This window comes from Buteo buteo, chromosome 19 (genome assembly GCF_964188355.1).
Source record: "Buteo buteo chromosome 19, bButBut1.hap1.1, whole genome shotgun sequence".
NCBI classification, from domain to species: Eukaryota; Metazoa; Chordata; class Aves; order Accipitriformes; family Accipitridae; genus Buteo; species Buteo buteo.
The window spans coordinates 3,209,803-3,232,286 of NC_134189.1; the positions used below are offsets into that span (position 1 = coordinate 3,209,803).

The 22,484-nt window shown below is 40.4% G+C and overlaps 1 protein-coding gene across 2 annotated transcripts in view; it reads left to right on the forward strand.

Annotated features, from left to right (window-relative positions):
- MYH9 (myosin heavy chain 9) overlaps positions 1-22,484 on the forward strand; it is a 72,369-nt gene that overhangs the window by 8,930 nt on the left and 40,955 nt on the right. For both annotated transcript variants that reach the window (XM_075051374.1, XM_075051375.1), the window contains 2 exons: positions 7,004-7,356; positions 13,040-13,196. In XM_075051374.1, coding sequence (XP_074907475.1) covers positions 7,024-7,356; positions 13,040-13,196 — 490 coding nt within the window. In that variant the 5' untranslated portion in view covers positions 7,004-7,023. The remainder of the gene's footprint in view (positions 1-7,003; positions 7,357-13,039; positions 13,197-22,484) is intronic.

Consider the following 22,484-nt stretch of genomic DNA (forward strand, 5'->3'; position numbering starts at 1 on the left):
AGAGGAATTCTCTCCTCTGCTGAGAAGGCATGTACTGTATGAGCACTAATGAGAAACAACAGTTGCAGAAAGTGTATTATGCAGGATTGTAAACTTTGAATATTTATTCAAAGTGAATGGGGTTGGGTGGCAGCCAGCCTAGCTTTGTCATGCTAAAGACTGGACTTGAAATCAACAGAAGCCTACCCTCCCCCTTCCTAAACCAGTGTTTGGTGTGTTTAAACAATGTGCACAGGCTTCATAGAACTGATTAACTTTATTGGTGCCATGTACATGATAATGTGTCTTTGTGTCTCACTGAACTGAGAAGGTGCAATTAAAATAGGGGCAAGCGTACCCTCCCTAGCATTAACTTAGGGAAGCTATGCCTGGCCATATTTGCCCATAACCTACAGTGGTTAATTTCTTTACGATATGCAGTGCAGTTGCCCAAGATCATTTCTGTGCATGTATAGCCCATGGTGAAGCCTGCGCTATCCCATTTTCGCTCTTTGGTACCCAAAACTAGCCTCTTCAGATTGGCATTAATTTATGTTACATCTACATGTGCTGTGCTTGTAGCTTCTGTTCTCCCAATCTTGCCATTCATTTGAACCCAGGGGAGAGAAAAGGTGACTATTAAGTGGCATGTAAGGACAGTGCCTTACTTGTATATAGCTTTGTGGCCTTTGCAATTTGCCATGGAAAGTCCTAGCTTCACAGAGCAAACCTCCTGTGTCAGCTGTTACAGTAGAATATGCAAGTGCTGCTTCACACATACCAGAAAGTGGTGCTTGACAGCTGATGAAAAGAGCTGGACATGCAGAAACTGAGAAACATTTATTCTATGTTTGTTGTTCTGAGGATGCGTGCCAGGTACCTTTAGGCCACCTGGAAGATACAGAATACCCTTCAACTTCTTTCTTCTGTCTTACGTGTAGTCTGGTCACTTGATCACCTCTGTGTAATACAGGCATCATTTATGTGTTAGATAATTAGATTCCTCCTTCTTGATTCTTGGAGCCCTGTGCATACAGAGAAGGCACTTTAGTGCTCTACCTTTGAGTTTAACTTACAGTAATAAACATGGTAGCTGGCAAGTCTGGGCAGCACTACAGTCAAACTGAATATGCAACAATAATTGCCAGCAATCTGCATTCCAGTTGTGAAATAAATCTTTCAACAATGTATTGTGTGCGTCAGACTGTGACTAGAGAGGAAAGCAGTTAACTACAGTAAGCCTAATAGCAATCATTATGAATCCCAAATAAAGCTGAACTAGATGAAATGAGTCTGCATGGTGGCACGGCATTCTGAACAAAAGGGGTAAGTGTAGCTGAATGCCTTCAGCTTGGGGGACTATCAGTGAGGGAGTATTAATTGCAAACTTGTGTACTTGCCTGATGTTGTATTCTCTAGTGGGATAACTGAAATTCATGGTTCTTCAGTCTGAAGCATCAAGCACTGGTGTGTCACAATATACTGAACTTGAGAAACAAGCAGATAATAACCAGTCCATCAGTTCAGCTTCCTGCCAGCTTTTCCCCTTCCCTTCCTCTCCCCCCGCGATTCATTTCTCACCCTTAGTGATTCAGACTTCAGTTTTTATATAGGTGTTACTTCGAAGTTGGAACAGTTTGTGCTAACAAACTTTGCAGTTTTCTTTCCCATAAACATCCTGGCACGTGGAGCTGTGAAGTGTCAGCCTAGTACGTCCTAAACAGATGAGATCTGAACAGTTTCTCAGTGAATACAAGGGAATTATAGGGAGGGTTTTTTGGTGGGTTAGGTTTTGGTTTTTAATGTTGTCTGTTCATGGTCACTGTAGGCAGCCTGGCCACTAAAGTCTGCTTACTGTGCTTTCTAGCTGCACTTAATGCAACTGTTTCTGTTGATTTGATGAACTGTATTCAGCTGGCTGGGAAAGTGAAATAGTTGAGTTTGCAAAAATAATGCAAGTATTAGCTGTTCAGATTGTACGTGTAACAGATTCCCATCATATGAATGTTACTGACCAAACTTAGTTTGAATCGTTAGCTTCTTCTCAAAGTCAGATTATTTTTTAAATGCTGTGTATTAACAAAGAATCCAGTTTCTTCACTGAGGACACTTCAGTTGTAACTGAAATGGGACTGTAAGTGACCAGTAGTGCTGCGATTTTCTAGTGTAAGAGTCTTGTCTTGCCTGTAGAAATGGTGTACATTCCTTTTGCTCTGTGAAAGGGCCTTTTGTCTTGTATGCCATTCTCTCACAACCTGCTAAAGGTAAGCCAGTTTGGAAAATGGCATGAGAGTTGTGTTCCTGAAATACTTTTAAAATGTGAACTGTATAAACAAAGGAAACTAATTTGTTTTAGTCTAAATGTGTTTACTATTTATTGTCCATTCTTTTTGTCATCCTGATCTTTAGGGTAGTTCCTCTTGCACTGCTAGTATAAAGGTTACTGGACAAACCCTGTGGGGGGATCATGTCATGTGAAATCACAGAAAGTTTTTATAACAGTGCCTTACTGGTGGATACGAAGCGGAAGAAACTTCTAGTAATTACCCACATATGTCCCTTTTCATGCAGGCTCAGTCTTACAGCAAAGTTCTGAAATGGTGATCTGAATCAGCAAGTATACAGTACATGTATCTAGCTATCTTATGTTCTCTATAGCCCAGTACTTCACAAACTTCTCATAATTCATTAAAGTAAGGAAATGGTTTGCGATTAAAGCTGTCTATTCCAATGTAGTAAATGCATCTTTGCTAATGATGAGGTTGAAGCCTAAAAAGAACAGTGTGGGGATCCCTACTTTAATGGCGGTTCAGATAACTCAAACTAGAAGTGCTTTCCTTGCCTAGCTAGTGCTCTAATACTTGTTAGCAAGTGTGATGCTTTAACTGTTGCCATTAATGCTCTTCTGAATATATTCTGTTTCTACTTCAGGCTGTTACCTCCATAGTTTAGCATAGCCCAAGCTCATCTTACTGAGCAGTGGCTCAGTCCCAGAAACAATTATGTGGCTGCTGACAGAGTAAACATTTGGGGGGGGGGGAATAATACAAATAGTTCTGGAAAATTAAATTGCAAACAGATAATGTTCTATGCTTTTAGCAGTTGCAAAATGCTGTAATTGAAAGGAAGGGAACTTATAGCAGAGGTAGCTTTTAGACCTTTCCAAGCCAGACAAGGTGTTTGTTTCCAGGTTTTTGGGAAGCAGTTGATGCTTTAAGTAGGGAGAGGAGTGTGTGAAGTGTCTCATAATTCAAGCCTTAAGGCTATGAAATTGTAGGAGGCTAAGGTGAACTTCTGTCCATATGATTGTGTTCAAATGAGTGTTTGGGATAATTCTGCCTAGTTCAAAGGGAATGCATGGCATCTTAACTTAGAGCCAGTGTTTAACTTGTTCATCTCAAAAGAATCTACAGGGAAGTATGTATGTAAAGCATTATTGAAAATTTTTTTAAGGCTGGACTACACATTATTTATGTCTTGGTCCCGTCCTATTCATGGCTGTAGAGATCACTTTGCATCCATCTGTAACTGTATGGCATCTTTGTGGCAGCTCTGTAGTTAGTTAAATGGCAAAAGAATGTCTTTTGGCACCTGAAATAATGGAAAACAAGCAATGTTTGACTAGTCTGTTCCTCAAACTGCTACAAACCACAATAAGGGAGCATACTGGGTTAACAGGGAAGTGACTGCAATATTTCATTTTTGGAAACAATACTAGGAAGGAGGCATTTAAACTCAAAACAAGGATGGTCTGTCTTCCTTCTGTATTTTTTTTGGTCTTCTTGCCCATAGACTGGTGTTGCATCAAAAAGAATATTGTTAACGGTATTCTCATCTGACAGTTGCACAATAGCCATGTAAAGATAAATGTCCTTGCCCCACGTAATTATCTACACCCAAAATGCAAACTACTAGGCAAACAAATTGCTTCCTAATTTGTTCCTAAAATGGTAATGACTTGCATTCGTTGAGAGTAACTGTAAGGCTGCAAGAGCTTACTGGGCTTGCTTCCTTGACCACTTAAGGCGTTTTTAGAAATGCCCAGTGAAATGTGGCATAAGCTAGGAAGATAAGTTTTGGAGCCCATGAGATGGAACTTGCTGAATCTGATTCCTCTGGTACTGTTCTTGTGGAGAAGGCAAATTAATGGTTGGTTTGTGGTATTGCTAGTTTAGAGGCCCTGTGGGTTAGAAGTCAGCCTTGAGAATAGCACTAATACCATGTTATCTTAGCATGATCCTCCATTTTTTTAGTTCTAGTACCTGATGATTCTGTTCTGGAGCACATGAAAACTAGTTTGAGATGGTGATGCTTGCTGCTTCCATGCAATAGGGTAATTTTCAAGTCTGTTTAAAGTTTGAGGTGCAGACCATCTTTGAACCTCCTCACTATTTGGTAGTATTAGCATAAAAAAACTTGGTGTTTGGTGAGATTTTAGAATGGCCGTGTTAGGCTATTTCTCTTCTTACTGTGAAAGTTGTTGTTTTCAGTCCTGGGAATAAAAAGGGGTAGATGCTATAGAATGATCCCTTACTGGCTGAAGAATGCAGTCTTGCTGTATGTGAGATAATTCGGGTTTCTCCTCCTGTGAGGAATTTGATTAACCTCTCTGTGGCTATCTTCTTCCCTTAGTTGTCTCCAGATCTAGACCTGGCTGGGGATACCCCTTGAAAGATTTCTTGTGGTCTTACGTATTTCTTATCCAAAAAGGATTAGTCTTTATCCCAGAATAAATCTCCAAGGTGTGTTGAATGCATGTACTCTTAACAGTAAGGAGGTGAGGAATATGTTTCAGTGTAATACAGGACACTTCAGATGGCTGGTTACTTCGGATTCCTCAGGAAATGATGAAACTGAATTTAGCTGAAGCATACTGCCTCTGTGTCCTGCCTGATTATAGCCAAAAAAGGCAACTGGTTAGATTCTGGGAGTTGCATAGGCAGGAAACTGTGTAATGGAGGGTAGAGCACAGCTGTTGCCTTGCCAAACCTGATACAACTCTGAACACAATTGAATATTTATTTCTTTTTTTTTTTCTTTTTCCCCTCCTTCCCTCCACTCCCTTTTTTTTAACCGTTTGACCACAACCTGCAGATGATACTCTGCAATGTCATAGAGTCTCAATATCTTTTGTGGAATTGTTAGTCTTCTGTATTTCCTACACACTGTCAGGCTAGCTGTTGTAGGGTGGTCTTGGAGCTCTCTTGACAGCTCAAATTTTTCATGGTAGTCTTCTGACTGCTGCATCTTATCTCTGCAACAAACCTCTTCATCGCGTACCCATTAAAATCTGTGTTTTCAATAAAAATACAAAAAGCCAGGGAGGAGGAGCTGCTCTGAGAATCACTGTTGCGGTTATTGAGGTGGAAGTGTCAGTGACCCTGTGGGGAAGGAAAGATGAGATAGAGCGTGGAGTAGCTGCTTGGCATATCCTATAAGGCTTAAGACAAAGATTTTAAACTTACTCTATAAATAATCATTTCCTTTAGCTTAATTTTCTCTTTGTTTGCTAAAGAATTTTTGACTGTGAATATACAGCTATCCATACAGTATCTGGCACAAAGTTGCATACCACCTACAGTGATACATTTGTTGAAAGGAATTTCCCTACATGCTTACAAATGACTGGTGTGGGCATTTGTGCCCATGATTATTATAGCTGATGTTTTTCTGGCTTCATTCACTGCTTGCTAATGCTGGGACTCAACATCTATTGTTGCTCTCATGCATATTTTGAGAATTGAACTGCTTCTGTCCTGCTCTCAATAACTTTTTGTCTGTGGTATCTATAGTCAGACTTCACCTATTTGATTTGCAGGCTGGTTTGTAAATATGGGTATGGTCTGTAGAAAATTTATCTCTGTAGATCCTGACAGCCTGCCATGACATGAATATTGATATTTTCATTTCCTGTTCTTTTGGTGGTAAAGAGCTCTAACTTCTATCCAAGTTACAAAAAACTTATATTGAGGACACTGGTATCTTTGTGAGGAAGGATCCAAGAAGTAATGTTTATGGGACCTTGTAAAGAGGCTGCTGCTACGTGGTTAATGAGCCTTGACGCATGCAGTCCTTTCTTCTGATTGAAAGGATTTCTGAGTGGCACCAATAAAATTGCTGCCTTATAAACTGGAAAATCCCTGGCGGTAGTGTTCTGGTTTTGATGAAACACTAAATCTAGGGTGCCATTTTCTGAGCATGCTGCCTACATCTCCCTCTTGTAGGGGTGGTACTCTCTCCTCTACCTGACCACAGCTTCATAGAAGGATCCCAATAGTGGATTTTTGGCTGTAAAATTTCCTGACCACAGGTTTATTCTGTTACTGCCTTGGAGGTATTTTGCTACTGAACATTATCTAGAAAAAAGATACAAACTGGTGGGCTGGGTGTTGCTACTAAGCTGGTGGTGGAAGGTATCTAATGTCAGTCTTAACTGGTGTCCTCAAATTATCGATGATGTCTTTTAGAAGCAAAGTATGTCTCATGTATTGTCTAGGCTGGTATATGGCATTTCTAAGAAGTTGTAGTATTTGATTCGTAGCTTGTCAGAACAAGGAGATAGAAAGTGAAAGTGTTGATTAAACATTTATGATTATATTTCTGACCTAATATTTCTACCAAGTAGAGCAGTGAAGGGCTAATCTTGACTTGAACGTTACCGACATAGTATCTGATGCTATGAGTATTGGCACATCTTACAAATTGTTTGATGCCTGCCAGTTTAATGTGCTTTCTCTTTTCTGCCAAATAATGGCTTCCAAATGCTTAACGGTCAGTGTTTTGTTGTAGGGTTTTTCTTAACTGCTTGCTAGTTTGTTTTTTTTCATCCTCTTGGCAAGCCAAACCGTGACCTTATTGGAAGTTTGACAACTTACCAGTGCTTACTAACATGAAACTAAAGGAGGGGGGAGGCATGCTCTGATGTCCAGGGCCTCAGAGTACTTAGCGTGTGCCTGTCTGCCTCTAGGAATTTGCAAGGCAATTTGAGGCTTTAAAAATATTTCTCCCCCTTCTCTTTTTGCAGGTCCCCAATTCTAAAACACAATGTCGCAAAGAGATGCAGATAAGTACCTTTATGTGGACAAAAACATCATTAATAACCCCCTGACTCAGGCCGACTGGGCAGCTAAGAAGCTGGTATGGGTTCCCTCAGAGAAGAATGGGTTTGAGGCAGCTAGCCTGAAGGAAGAAGTAGGAGATGAGGCCATCGTGGAACTGGCAGAGAATGGGAAGAAAGTGAAAGTAAATAAGGATGACATCCAGAAGATGAACCCCCCCAAATTCTCTAAAGTGGAAGATATGGCGGAGCTGACATGCCTGAATGAGGCTTCTGTGCTTCACAACTTGAAGGAGAGATACTACTCGGGACTGATCTATGTAAGTAATCTTGTCTATTGGGGTAAGAGTTCTTGATTACATAGTATGTGAACTTACTGTAATCACTTTGCTTCTAAAATGTGTGTGTTAACCTTTCGTTGCCCCTATACACAACTCTCATGTGACTTAGCTTCTTCCCTCTACTTAAAATCTTTTCACTAAACTATGCCAATCCCCCTCTAGTTAATGTTGAAGCTTTCAAGGAATGCTGTGGTAAATCTGTCTTTAACATTTTAATGTCTTCATTTGCAGGATGTTTTGAATGCCATTTAACTTTCTTTTAGCAAGAAGTGAGAGCAGTTGGAAAGTGGTAAATGGGGAGTCTGATCTGGACTGAACCAAATAATAAAAACACAGTCCTGATATACCTAACATCTGAATTGCATTTTCCCACGTCTGGAGCTTCAGTGGGAAAGAATGCTAATGCCAAGCTTTGTGTTACAAAAATTCTGGATCTCGGAGTGTTTTAGTAGAGAAGGCACATATGTGCCTGCATGTGCTTAGAGATGGGAAATACTTCCTTTTCTTTCTACCCCAAAATGGACAAGAGCAGAGATTCCTGCTTCTTATTGCTGTGGAAATGACAAAGCTACCATTTATGGGACCAATGGTCATACTAATGAAGCATGCAGTAACTACTTCTGAATACCAAAAGCAATGAATAGGGAAAGGTGGGGAAGGAGAATTTGGAACCTTGACCTGGTTCTTCAGTTCCCTTCTGATTTTCCTCTTCCTGTGGCCTGTGTTTAGCCAGCAGATGTTGGTTGTGATAGCGCCTATTTTATTGATACTCTGCAGGCATAGAATGAATGATTAAACTCAGCGGTAATGTAAAATTTGGGTGCAGTGACTAGTTGAAACAGGAACGAGTGTTTCTTGGTTTGTTTATTCTCAGGCTAGCCTCTGCTTACATAATTAAAATGGGACTGCCTGAGATGGAATCCTGCGGGATGTAGAAATGCTGGATGTTCAGTATTTTTGGGCGCTATGAAATCTTCACAGTAGATTAGAAGATCTATTAAAATAAAATGTAGTAAAGAATAAATTTCGTATGTAAACATGTATATTAATACAGTCCTTGAAGAAAGTCTGTCTACATTTCCTCTCTCCCCTCTTTTTGTGCTGCCAAAACCCAAAAGCTGCCTCTCTTGTCATATGGAGAAGACAACATAAATAAAAGCTCTCTGCAATATCTATCTGTATGTTTTGGGTTTTTCTGAGTGCTTACTACTTTGTCATACCCATAGGGATATAGTCTTTTATGCAGTCATCTTACATGGCAAGCTATAGATGATCTGCCCTAACAGGGACTGGTGGTATCTAAGACACCACGTAGCAGAAATTCACCCTAGCTATCCATCTTGGGTAGAAACCTTTGTGAACTGTTGCCTTCTAGGTTAACGGAGCATGAACACAAGCTAGGAACTCCCACTCTGGCTAGTGCTGTGACCACTACTCTTCTGGAGCGGCACAAAGGCATATAGACAACTGTTGCAGAAATTAACAGAGAACATCTGAAGGATGCAAAGCTGATATAAATTTAGTCTGACTCGCACTGTCTGATCTCAAAATTTTGAGAGCTAATGTGGTTGGAGGTTGATGCAGTTAATTATTCTGTGTAGTCAATAACTCCTCTGACTATTGGTCAAAATCTATTCTCAAGAGGGAAGAATCTTGGTATTGAGATGAAATAGGATGTGCAAGATCACATGTAACATTTTTAGAACAGGAAACATTGCTAGGTTATGTAATAAGTTGTTGAAAATAATTCAACAGCATCTCGAAGTCTGTTGCGCACTCTGCAATAGGCTGTTTCACGTATCTTGCAAGATACCCTCTGAAATTTCAGACGTAGTCTGTGACTGTAATAAATTGAGTTCTTCTAAGTGGATTGTAAGAAGTATTAAAAAATCCCCACACCCTTCACCCAAGTAAGTAAACCTAGCATAGTAATTCTCTATTACAGAATCTTAGTCTTGCCAAAACTGTGTTTCTGTGCACTTGTGAAATGGACTGATCTCACCTGTCAGCAGTTCTCAGCAAGTCAGAAGATTAATGCAAAGGCTTAAAATACTTTTATTGGAGTGGCTGTTAGTTGATCATTAATCCTCTTGAAAGAGAATACATGCAATGTATCTCTAGCACAAATGTCTCTGGAAAGATCATAAGCATAATTTAGTTCTGCTCTTGTCCTTTCTCTCTTCTTTGCCAGCAGGGCTGTGTTTTTTTGTCTTTTTTCTTTTCTTTTTTTTTTTTTCCAAACTTTATTTTTCTGTCTACCCATCATATAAACGGAAGGGGAAAATCTTACGGCTGGCGCAGACAAATTTTGAGCAGGGAGTGTCAAACATTTCAAGAACTAAGAGCTTGAGTCTGACACCAATTTGCTGTTTCCATGTGCTGATTGGTTCTGCACCGAGGTGACTTGCTAATAGACTGGCATTCATATTAACCCTTTCTATTTGGAATGCTTCACCAGAAGATCATTTTCAGCTTCTGTGTTGCTTACCTGAACTGCCTTGTTTGTCTTCAGTGTGAAACTCAAAACTCAACCTTACATGTTCCAGTTATTTCATTGAAGTTAACAGTTGCTGGAAAATAAACTTTTTGATGCTGTCAGCTTTGTGCCATACTGCAGATGGTCCTTTCAGCTCTTCAGAGCTAGTTTAGCAGTTAGAAAAATAAAGCTAGTTCCAGTTTGGCCCATGTGTTACTTGAAATAGTTAGTGAAAGGTAATGCCAGAATTCTATTTTGAGATAGTAATGTCTGAAACAAAGTACAGAATTCCAAGCCAGCTATGCTTATAATAGATTAGCCTTTCAATTGGAGCCTTGGGTTCAATTCAGAGGTTTATGCATATAAGTCTTTAGTTGTACTTTAATAAGATGAGGATGACGCTTGTCTTCACTGTGGTAGGGCTGGCAGCTTTTGCTCAGTATATTTCAACTTGCTTCCTACATAAAACTCTGTCATTGTGCTTGACCAGCAGTTGTGACATGGTGGTCTAGCTCAGTTGCCTATCCCAGCCATGATTAGTTGCCTCTATTAGACAAAAATATCACCTCACACATTTGACTGAGATCATTATACTGCAAAGAAACTTCCCTTAGGTATTTCTCCTGGCAACCAGAATGCTAGAAGAAGGTGATGGCTTCTTCCTGCATACCTGCTTCATGGCTTCATCACTGTAATTGAAATTAATGTCTTCCGTTTTCTAAACTGCTGCTTTCGTCCATAAGACTGCTTCAGCCCAGCTTCAGACTTTTACACTACTCTTACTTAAAAAGCAACAATTCTAATTTGTTCAGTACACATGGCCATAAAAAGTCACACAAATACAGACAAGTAAACTTTACATTCCTTGTGGAATATTGCCACAGTAGTTGCTACTGCTACCATTTTTTTTTTTCTCTCACTTCTAATTCCCCAAAAGCAGTGAACAGGCACTTAGCTGTATTAACCTCTTCAAAGGAGAGGGAGGTTCAGTCTGTGGCCTGAGTTAGTTTTGTTGCAGGATGGAACAGTGACTATAAAGGGCATCTTCTTTTGATTAATATATGCAGGTTGCTCCTGCCATGGGATTTGACGCAAGATGGCTGCTAATGCAGACAGCTGGAACTGGCAGCCTAGAGGGTTTTTGTTTACTTGTTTTCCAGAACTCAGATAAAATTACAGCTTTCCTTCTAACAGTTCATTTGATTCCAATGTCAATTATTTCCACACCAACATAGGGAAGAGGTGTACTGCATGTACTGTGAATGTGCTCCTCTTGAGTCGACTCCTTTCTACCTCTTGGTCCTACTCTGTCTTCCACTAGTATAGTCAAAGATCAGGAAAGCATGACTTTCAGCTGCTGTTCTGTGCTGTATAAGTACTGTCTGATAAGATGGAGAACTAAGGCTGAGGCAAAAGGAACTAGCATTGCCAAGTTGGTTTCTGCAAACTCCTTAAACTTCCTTTCAAGCACTACCTCAAACCTAACCTGACTAGAACGTCTCACTGAAGCTTAGCTTCCTAAAACTTTAGAAGTCCTATGCTAAAAGGTTTTTAGCCATCTTTCGTAGTTTCCCAGTTTGGAAAGAGATGTAGTATTTTCTGTAAGCTATTCAAATATTCCTCAAATATTAGAAAAAATTTTAAAAAAGTAGGTCTGGAAACATATCCTGATAGTTTATGCTGGGGTATGGAAAAGGAACCTTAAATCCCTATAAAAATTTTGCTTTCTGGGAGACAGGGTGGAAGCTGTATCTGAATTTGCTGCATATAAGAGTGGGCTAATTACTTAATGTTAAGCCAGCGTGTAGAAAATTTGGATATAAGACCATAAACTCTGTAGTAGATGCTATTTTCACCCTTCTGATCACTGTAGTCTAATCCTTACCTTTATCTAGCTAAAGAGGCTAAATCTGATTAAGTACTCTGCGCTCATTGTGGAGAACTCTTTACCACTCCGAAGCACTCTTCACTGAGCAAACAATAGAAGAGATGGTAGCAATAGAAATAAAAAGTGCCAAATGTACTCTCTTCTGGTAGCACTGCAAGTTGCTGTAGAAAGCTACTCCTCTCTAGATGTTTCAAACAGCTGCCTCTAAAATTGACAGGGAACTAGGGTAGCTCTAAACCCCAGGAGCAACGCTTGGAATGCTATTCTTAGAATATCTAGGAAATATCTAAGAAACCTCTGTTCCTTCTATTCCCTTTGTAAGTAAAATGTTTGTTGGGGGGGGCGGTGTTTAGGTATTCAGATCTCAAAGATTTTTTTTAATTTCTTTTTTTTCTTTTAAGAAACTTAATACTTTCCCTAGAAGTATTTTGACAGTTGTCTTCCATTAGAACTATAGAATATAAGCCAGTGGAAACCAATTGAGAAATTGAGGTTTGCTGTCACAGATCAACCAATTAACCATTTGAGATGAATTAGAAGTAAACTTTGGCAAATGTTGCTGACTCTTTGAGCATGGAATACATTAGAATTGTTTCCTATATTGACTAGTTCAGAGCTATACTACATTAATGACCTTACAGTTTTGAGTCTAGTTCTAGTTACACTTGTTACTTTATAAATCATGACAGCATTCAGGCTGGAAGGGCCTTTAGGAGGCCATCTAATCCAAGTTCCTGTTCAGAGTAGGGTCAACACTGAATTCAGCCTAGTCCAGCGGTCTTGAAAATCTCTAAGGTGTACACTGGTCTTATTTTTCTTGTAGTAACTATTTTGGCTTGAAGTTTTATGTTGTAGTTGATCAATTACTGGATAAATCCATAGCAAACATGAGGCAGAAAATAATAAAATGCATGTTTCTAGGGGCTGAGCACCTACATTATAGAATGAAACGGACACTTGACTTGAATATAGGAACTTTGAAGGGAAGAAAAGCCAGTCCTAGTGGACTGTTAATTAGCCAGGGAGCAGGCCAGTTTGATATCAGTGTGACTAATGTGTCAGTTGATGCTCTGTGCATATTTGGAAATGTTGAGTACTAGTCAAGTTGATATGACTTTAGCTGTTGCTCAGATTCTAATATTGCTTAGTGGGAAGCATCCCACATGGCATCACTGAAAGGAGCACTTAAAAAAGGACTGGTTGGTTGGTTTGTTTTTCCAAGTAATATACTGTTAAAATGTGCAACTATACAACATTTTTAATTCCTGTCTTTATTTGTTGGGGTATTTTCTTTCCAGACCTACTCAGGCCTGTTCTGCGTGGTAATCAATCCTTACAAGAACCTGCCCATATACTCAGAAGAAATAGTGGAGATGTACAAAGGCAAAAAGAGACATGAGATGCCCCCTCATATCTATGCCATCACAGACACAGCCTACAGGAGTATGATGCAAGGTGAGTGCTGAGATAATGACTCTTGTTGAAATCGCAAATCAAGGTTGCAGTCAAAACACTGTAAGAGAACAACTTACTGCTATCAAAAGGCACTGTTGCCCCTTCTGTCCTTGCTTACAGACACCTGACACCTATTTGGTACCAGCTTTTGTGTTCAGGTGAATAGCTTTCTCCTGCTCTAGTGGCTTGAAGAACCTTACAAAGAGTCTGGCAAGAGCTAAACTTGACAAAGAACAGACTGGTGTGAACACACAGGGTTCAGAGAAGCAGGCAAGGACAACTGAGGTAGTGAACTTCCCCCTCTCAACGATGAGCCTATGGAATGATAGCTGTAAATGGTCAAGTACCTGTATTGGTTGATAGAGGCTTTTAACAAAAGTATTTAAAATCCAGTTATACAGTCTGGTTGGGTGAAACAAGCTTAGTATAACCTGAATTTTGAAGTGTGATGGTCAGTGGTAGTTTTACTGATCAGGATTGTTTGGTTACATTCTTATTCTGTTAAGAATAAAACTTACTATCAGGCAATATTAAATACAACTGTTGGCCTTTCATAGAATAAAAGAAAGCAAGCAGATTGACCTTTTTTCCCCCCCCGTATACAAATGAGAAGTAAAGAACCATATATATTATCTGCTGCTTGTTTGTCACTTGAGGACTTTTATATATGGAACTCTGAATGTCCTGTGCATATGTGCATATCCCCCCTTCTGAGAGAAGGTCTTTCACAGAGTCAGTGCTTGGGTTTGGGATGCTTGGAGAGTGTTCAGGTATGGAGGTATTTTGTGCTTTTCTTCCTGTTTGTAGCTGGGTTATATGAAGAGGCATGCTTTGTAAGGTTTAAAGGACGTAATGGACAGTTTGATTTGGCATGGCTTGTATGAATTTGATTACTCCTTTATTTTCTAATGACTAGCAATGATTAAGGGGTTTGCCTCTCCTAGGTCTTGTCATTAGCCTAGCTTTTTTAGAACAAAGGCCAGATACAATAAAATTGTGCTTTAAAATTCTAATTAGACTCAATTTTAAAGAGTTCTGCTTTTCCCCTGGCCTCGCTACCACTTGCACTTCCAAGCACAGGAGGACTATAACAATATGGTTGCCCAGAGTGGAAAGGGAGCAAGAAAAATTCCTTCCACTTACCTCTGTCAGTGACTTTAAACAAATTTTACATGTGAAGAATGCTGAGAAAGATTGCTAAAGTGTGGTGCATGCAGAGCAGAGCATATGGGAGAGCTAACATGATGGGTTGATTAAGCTATATTTGTAAAAGCCTTGGGTGGGGAGGGGTGAGCCAGAGACACATGCTGGAGTGGACTAGTGCAGGGTACTGATGGCAATTTGTTGAAGATGTGGCAGGTCTTGAAGAAATACAGCTATACTACTGATGGTTACTCTGAAAGGAATGTTGTATCCAGAGGAAAAAACCTGTGAACCTGGACCTATACAGGACCTCACTTCCCTCAGACAAAGAATGGATCTGCCATGAAAGACAAGGACAGATGCACTGCCTGTACTATATGTGACAGCATGGTTGTCCATAAACCTCTTACCACTGTTTTGCTTCCTTTATTACTTCCTTCTCTACCTTGCCCACTCCTTGTCAGCTCAAGTACCAACATAGATTTTTCTTAAACGCTACCAGAGTTACTGTTCCCTAAAAAGAAATCTTGTCTATGTCAAATCAGAAACAGTTTCTTTGGCGTTGTTGTAAGGAGACTGAAGAAGTCTTTTTCCCCTCTATAGACAACAGTTAAACCATTTGGAACTGCACGTGCATGCATCTTGTCCTTCATCCCTCTCAGGTATATCAGTACGTGGCAGTGGATATCCAGACAGCTGTAATTCTGCAACAAGGGACAGGTGACCTTTCCTGGTCTGATGGTGGTTCAGAGCTAGTGAATAATCTACATGGATCTTTATTTTCCTTTTGAAAAGAGAAGGTGTTTCCATCAGACCACTGCTTGAGTGATGTCTAAAACTCAAAAATCCCACTTGAATTGCTTTGGTGTACAAAGCTAAAGAATGGCAGCCCTGCCTCTGTTTCCCTAGCACAGGAAAGTTGCTGTGAGCTCTGCTGGAGTGTTTACCTTTCTCAGAACAATTCCAGCTATGCAATATTCTCAGCGGAATTGACAGTCTAGAGGTTTACCCCAGCTCTTCTTTGCCTGGTTTGAGATATCTTGTCGCTGACCTTTTTGAATGCTTGTTGGATGTGAATATCATTCCCAGTTAGCTTTTGAACTAGCCTGCTTTGACCTGTTTAACTAGGTTTGGAAAGATTTTTGTGTGTGTGTTGCTTCACATGTGCGTATGTGTGCTAGCAAGAACCCTAGAGATTGTTTTAGGGTTATTTGCTGCCTTATTTCCTTATTGCAAAGGATAACAGTAGCATTCCAATGTCTGCTACTGGGAGTGAAGGTGAGGTAGTTGTTGCAGTGTCTCTGGTCCTGGCTAGCCTCTAGGGCAATGGAAAGCAACATTCCTATTCCACTTTCTCAGTTTTGCTTAGCAGTGGGGGAGGCTTGGTGCAGCAGCCAGTGGTATGGCAGGAATCTGTACAGAGAATAGAAGATGAAAGGGTACAGTGCTCCACATGAGCCGGAGGCATTTAGGATTAGGCTGCCTTCCCTAGGTTACTTTCAGAGCCCTGAAGACTGGGAATCCTTCATGGTCTGGAGAAGGATAGCAAGCTGTTGACTCTGACTTCTGTCAGCATGGGGTATAGTTATCTCTTAAGCTGACAGAGTGGAAAAGCCTTGCATGTTAATTGATTTGGACTCTGAATTTTTTTTTGCTTTTCAGTCAATTTATGGTATTCTAATAAGCAGGCCATTCAAAGGGACGTTCATCAGGAAAGGAATGGGGAAGGGAGAGGAAGATGAGAGCTTTATTTCAACCTCTGCTAAGCCAGAAACTATTTAACCCTTTTCAGGCATCTATGCTGATGCACTATGGGTGAGCTTGGTCCTCTTTTTGTGTCTACCTTGGTTAGTCCATTCACAAAAATGTCATGTGGCATTTATTTATTCCAAGAGGTTAAATTGCTTTTTGTTAAATTTCATCAGAAGTACTTCCTTGAAGCAATAACACGGTGGAGAACGTGTTCAAAGCAATTTCTTTCTTTTTTTTCCTCCTTTCTCTGACTGAAGACATTAAGACTTGGAATTGAGACGAAACATTATTTTGCTGCATGGTACTTAGAGAGACTTCCTGTGCTTCAAGAGCAGAACTCTGAAAAAGTGTAACATTTTTGTTTTCAGAGAAAGCAACCATTTGTCTTAATGTTTCTGTTCCCTGGGTAACCTGAATGCTAGAAGCCTCAGGTCGGAGGGCTTTCAGAAGAGTTACTCTTCTGGTGCTGATGATTGAAGCACAGTGCCTGCAAGTGGAGTGGTGTCTTGAGCAAACAAATCATTATTCTAACGCAACAGATGTACACTGAAGGGGTACATTCTTTAACTCAATTCATAGTCTCCAGAGGATCTATTTAGAAAAACATATTTTAAAGCTGTTAAACAGCACCTGTTTGTCCATTTGGAACACATACAGGGAATTTTCTATGTCAAAGACTGATACAAGCTAGAAATGTCATTGGTATCTGGAGCATGATGGCTGTTTTAATGCCAGTGTCTGAAACTTCTGTAGTAGGTTAGATCAGAATGGTTATTCTGGTCTCCAAAGCTCCACCTCCTCAACTAAGAGACAGGTGGGAGAGGAAATAGACAGCACATTGCTAATGAATTTACTCCATCTTCTTTCTCATCCAGTTTCTCCACGTATTAGTGTAGGGCTCCTAACGGTTCACTGAACAAAACTCTTAAATCATTGTGCAGTGATTAAACCCTCCTTGACCTTGATGGATTAGTCTGCAAAGGAGCCTGTGCAGCCAGCGCCTTGCTGGTATTCACTTGGGAGCTAGGTAGTCTCTGGGTTTGGTGATTAAAAGAAAAAATGCTGAAGCATAGTAACTTCATGATTTTTATTTGCCTTGTTACATTATGGGAGGAAACAGTGTTAGCTATTGTAAGACAAATCATTTGCTGTTGTAGATCTTCACATGCACCTCAGGCCCAGTTGTCATTTTCACAGTCCTTAGGTCTGCTTCTATAGAACATGACCTTGAAGTATTTTATTTTTAAACCTTAGACATTTACATAGTTCTTAAGTTTCCGAGCTAGTAGAACACTTCTGTTTTAACTTCCTTGGTCTCAAGTCTTTCTCATCTTGCTTCTTAGCATTGGTCTGCTATGCTGCACTGTATATCGCACTGTTCCAAAGTGCATCTTTATTTTCTGTACAGTATTCTGTGTGTGCTTACCAGTTCAGGGATACTTGATTGACAGAGCTGTTCAAATTATGTAGAGGCACAGATGTCTTTCGAGTTGCGTATATAGGTCAAGTTCTGTTTCCACTAAACTCAAAAGAATATAGCCTGTGGTTTCACTAGTTTGTTTCCAAGATTTGTCCAAATTTCTGATGCAAAGGGCAATGTTAAGTTTGGATACTAATTATGGAGGATGTTCATTTTGATGGTCTTTGTATACAAATGGCAAGAAAAGATGTACGTAGTTTCTGATTGTCTTAAGAAATGTTTTACATGCTTTGAATTACTTGAGATTTCTAAATGCAGCTCTCAAAATCTGTGTCTCAATGTGGTTTTCAATAGAACAAGGAGCTAAAAAAGAGTCCGTTGCCCACTTGTTTTTTAGTAGTTACCACACCCTTTTTGCTTCATTCCTGTAAACCAAAGCAGGAGCTCTCTGGCAGTCACTTGTGTAATGGTTCAGCCCTTGCTGTCAGTCTTCCTACAGTTCACTGTTTCAGTATGATGAGCTGCCTGAGCTTTTGCAGGCTATATACCAGTTTTGTCTTTTGTGTCAGAACTTCATAAACATTTGTGTAACCTAAAATTACAGACTAACTTGTTTTCCTGTTTTGCTATCTCCAGATTCAGTTGAAGAATGCTAGAGAAAGGGGTATGGGCTCTAGTCCAAAAATGGCTTGGGGAAATAAACATTTGCATTTGACCCAGTAGGATATATTTCATTTTTCGAAATGAAACTTTCTTTTCTTCTTGTGACTGTCCTCAAACTTCAGCTAATGCAAAGCTGAATCTTGGCACTGCAGTGTTCCTGCCAACTCAAGTGATTTTTCTCCATTTGTTTTTTTGTTGTTGTTGTTGTGGGTTTTTTTTGGTTTTTTTTGTTTTTGTTTTTTTTTTTACATCTTGAAGTTCTATTGTTGAGGCTGTCTTGGATATGCTATGTTTGTCCTTAGTTTGATTTCTTTTTTTTTTTTTTTTTTTACTTGATGATAGGTTATTAGCATTTTGAAACTTCTCTATAATGCATTTCTTAAATGATAATGCAGAAACAGGCTCTCAGGCTCTGTTCTGGTGTTCCCCTGGAGTGTTTTTGATCCTACTCAAACCAACATGTAGGTTAAAGCACCACAGTGAACGTATTTGATTAGAGTTTATGCCAGTGGGGTGGTTGTGAGGAGCACAGTGTGTCAAGTGCCTGGGGCTCCTCCTGTGTTAGAGCCCTGAAGGAACGACACTGGTTGTAAGATTTATGTTGAGGTCAGAAGAGAAGTTTGAGGAGAGATTGAGGAACTGAAACGATTGCACGGTTGAAGCACTTAAATGCATTTAAGACTAATTCTTGCTTTAGGTCAACTCTCACTTGGTCAGCCAGCTAGTTGCCTAAGTTGGGCTAGAGGCATTCACCGCGATGCTGGGGGAGCAGTATGGTAACGGAAACCTAAAGGGCCAGGCTGCTCAGTTCCGCCAGACGCTCGGTGGTTAGGAGGTGGGTGGTACCATTGAGCTATGGTTAAGCTTTTAGCCTTAATGAGTCAGCTATAGGCAGGGGACTGCAAGCCAACCAAGCCTTTGCCTTTCAGCTACACTTCCTCTTAGCCGGAGAGATGATGTCACCATTGTGAATGCTATATTACTTCTCCTTTTATGGAGATGAACGGGCTTGAAACTGGAGTCACTCATGCAGAGGAAGTGGGTGATAAAGGCCTGCTAGGATGTTCTGAAACTGAGATGTGGAGCTTAAATCGCACATGCTCTTCCAGCCTCCCAACCTTTTTCTTCTCCCATCCCAAAACATCTAAAAACAAAATTCAAGAGTTTGAAGCTCTGTTAATTTATCAGTTACGCCAATATATTCGACCACAGTAGTTCAGCATTCATTCAGATTCGTTGTTTTGCAGTAGAATATTTGGCTGAGGACTTTTTATGTACAAGATGTCTCTCTTGTGAAAACAAATTTTGGTTGAATTAATTTTTTAATGTATGCCAAAGGTCCTGGAAGCAGTCTAAAATGTGCTCTTTTATTTTTGGACTGAAGAAAGTCAAGAATGAGTTAGATACTATGTTCTTGTTATATAGTAAAATTAATCTGCTGATCTTACTATACCATACTGCTGTATAGCTTAAATTTGAAGGATGTTTTACTTCCTGAATTTCTGGGTGCTTGAGGCTGCTGCTGCTTATGATCACTTGAATACTATGGTGATGAGAGCTAAAGAAGCGCCTAGATAAAAAGCTTTCCCTGCCAGCTGGTCTGAAATACAGAACTGTTGCTATAATTAACTAATGAGTTGTTATTCTGGATTGTTTTTAATAAGTGACTCTGTTTAGGATTGAAAAGCAGATGCAGATTTCTTTTAATCAGGCGTTTCTTGATTGTGTTATTATAAGCAACTGAGTTTATGGTACCCAGCACATTCCCTTTTGCTGAGTAGGTTGCTTGCACAACTGACAATGGAGTAAAGGCAAGTGCTGACTGAAGTTGTGCAGTACGCCCATGTCGAATGATCCTTTTTAAAAAAAAAAAAAAGGAGGGGTGGAGGTGGCCTCTTGTCTGGGCAACTGAACTCTGATTCGTGATGGCACAAGTCAGTATTGTACAGAGAATGAATATTGGCATTTAAAGCAATTCTTAATTGGAAGTGTATCTAAGAGTTACGCTTTTGTATGCGTTAGCTCTTTGGCCCTTTGGTCGGCTCCAGTTTCCTGTTGCTCAACACATTATTTGAGTTGTCTGTCTGTACACAATTAGAAGAATTCCAGCTATCCCAGTGACTGCTGCTTTGCAGTCCTGGGAAAGAATTTCCCCCGGATTGCAAACAGGAATGTTGCCTTTTATGGCAGTGTCTGCACGCTGCCGGTGACTTGCCTGCACTCGCAGGTACGTTCCTGCTGGCTTAAAGCAGAGGTGACTAACGCAGCTGCAGCGGGCCACCGGGAAAGTATGCTGGGGGAGGAGAACGTAGTGCCAAGAAGATTTTGAAAACTGTCTGTGACTTTTCCTGCCTGAGCACCTTTCAACACCTTGTTCTCTGTTAAGGTGTGGAAAAATCCTGTGCTTGCCCCTTTAGGACTTCCTCGGGTCACTCCGGGGTGCTGCTGCTACCTTACCTCGTTGGAATGAGGCTTGAAATAGCTTCTCGACGAAGTAGGACAAAACTTGTCATGATCAAAAAGTGTTCGGTGCCAAAGAGCTGCTTAGTATTATCTGATGTTGATGATCTCTTTTTCTGTTGGGCAGTCGGTTTATCTGTTTGCTTACCAATGTTTTTTTGCTGGAATAAGGATCTTCTGGAGGAGAGGGATTGGGAAGGCATGTGCTATTCAAGTGCCTGGGGCTGCATTGCCTGTTTGAGGAGCCCCAGCTCATAATTCCAAGACCAGAGCTGGCTACCAGGAATAAGGAGCGCCTTCCTTAGGGTTATTGTCTCCTCCCCCCCCCCTTCTCTCAAACTGGCTTCTTAGAAGAGCCTCTGTAGCACCTGAATGCGAGTATAACCTTTTCTAGGACAAGTGGGCTGCTTGTTTATAGTCAAGCTTTCAAAAGTCAGATGTTATTCAGAGGCACAATCTCGTCCTTTCACATAGCTGCTTGGTGATAGAGAACTGCACCCAGGTGTCCCACTACCGAAGAATACATTTCCTTAGGCAGTCCATAAATGAGTCATTCGTTATTCCCCTGATCCACCCTCAAAGTGCCCAGTCATGCAGAGGGCTGGTGTGTGCCTCCTGAGCCCTTGACCCACTGGGAACCTCGAATGGGAGGGGCCTTCGGAGCTGGCTAATATCTACTTGTAGCCTGTCCCTCAGCAAAAGGGGTGCATATCTTAAAGGCAATCAATAAAAGTCAGCACTTAAAAAAATGAGTATGCAATGCTGGTAAAGCTGCAGTATCTAGTTTTGAATGCTTAAGAATTTTCCGGGCCAAAACCATTTGAGTGATTATTTTCTTCTGTTTGCTTTCTTCCAGTCTTAGGGCTGATCAGCTCTTTCTGAGAACAGTATTAACAGGGATAAAGCAGATTATTTTCCTCTATTTTTTTGTGCTCATCTGCGTACGGTCAGTTTCCAGTAAAGAAGCTTAAGAGCAGGAGTTGCCTATCCTGTAGCATGTGAACCTAACGTTTCCATTACTGGTTTCAGAATAACCTAAGAAAAGATAGAATCTCAGATTTGGTAGGTTTACCTGCTTTCCTTATTCCATGAAAATGTGTCCAAAGGCTAGACATACTTCTCTCTTTATAAACTGAGTTTATAGGAGATTTTTCTTGATGAATATGGCATTCATGATGCTAGGACTGAAATGCTAAATTCACTTGCAGCAGCTGTGTTTTAAGGGTATAGAAAGTGGTTTCAGGTGCTTGAACTCTTATCTGACTGTAAAGCCTTCCCTAATTACAGCTCAATCTCTTTATGTTGCGCAAAACAACTTGAATGGTGACTCAATTATATTGTCTTAAGTATTCTCTGGTGGGGAGAATACTGAGTGCACTTGGGTTCTCTAAGCTACTGGAGAAAGGAATAGAAAGAACCAGTAGCTAAAATATGGAGACAGTCACATCCATAAACATACAGGTGAAGGTTACCAATTGCTGAAATAATTTATTAGAGCAATCCAGTGAATAGTATACTCTCATGGATGTTAGAGGTTTGCTTTTTCTCTCTTTGGAGATTAGCCTTCGGTCCAACACAAAATTGGGGCTCAGCATGGAAAAAGGAAAGAATGACAATAACTGGATGAAATCTAACTGCTGTGTTACTGAGGTTCTCAGACTGGATGATCTGATAGTCCTCTGGTCTTGATCTGAAGCAAAAAAACCCCACCTAAAATCAAACAAAACCAAAAAACCACAGCCAAATGGATAACTTACAAACTAATGGGGATTTTGAGTTTGGTGGCACAGTCTGTTCTGTGAGTGCCCCAATAACTCTTGTGGACTGTCTGTGAATGACTTGCTGTGCCC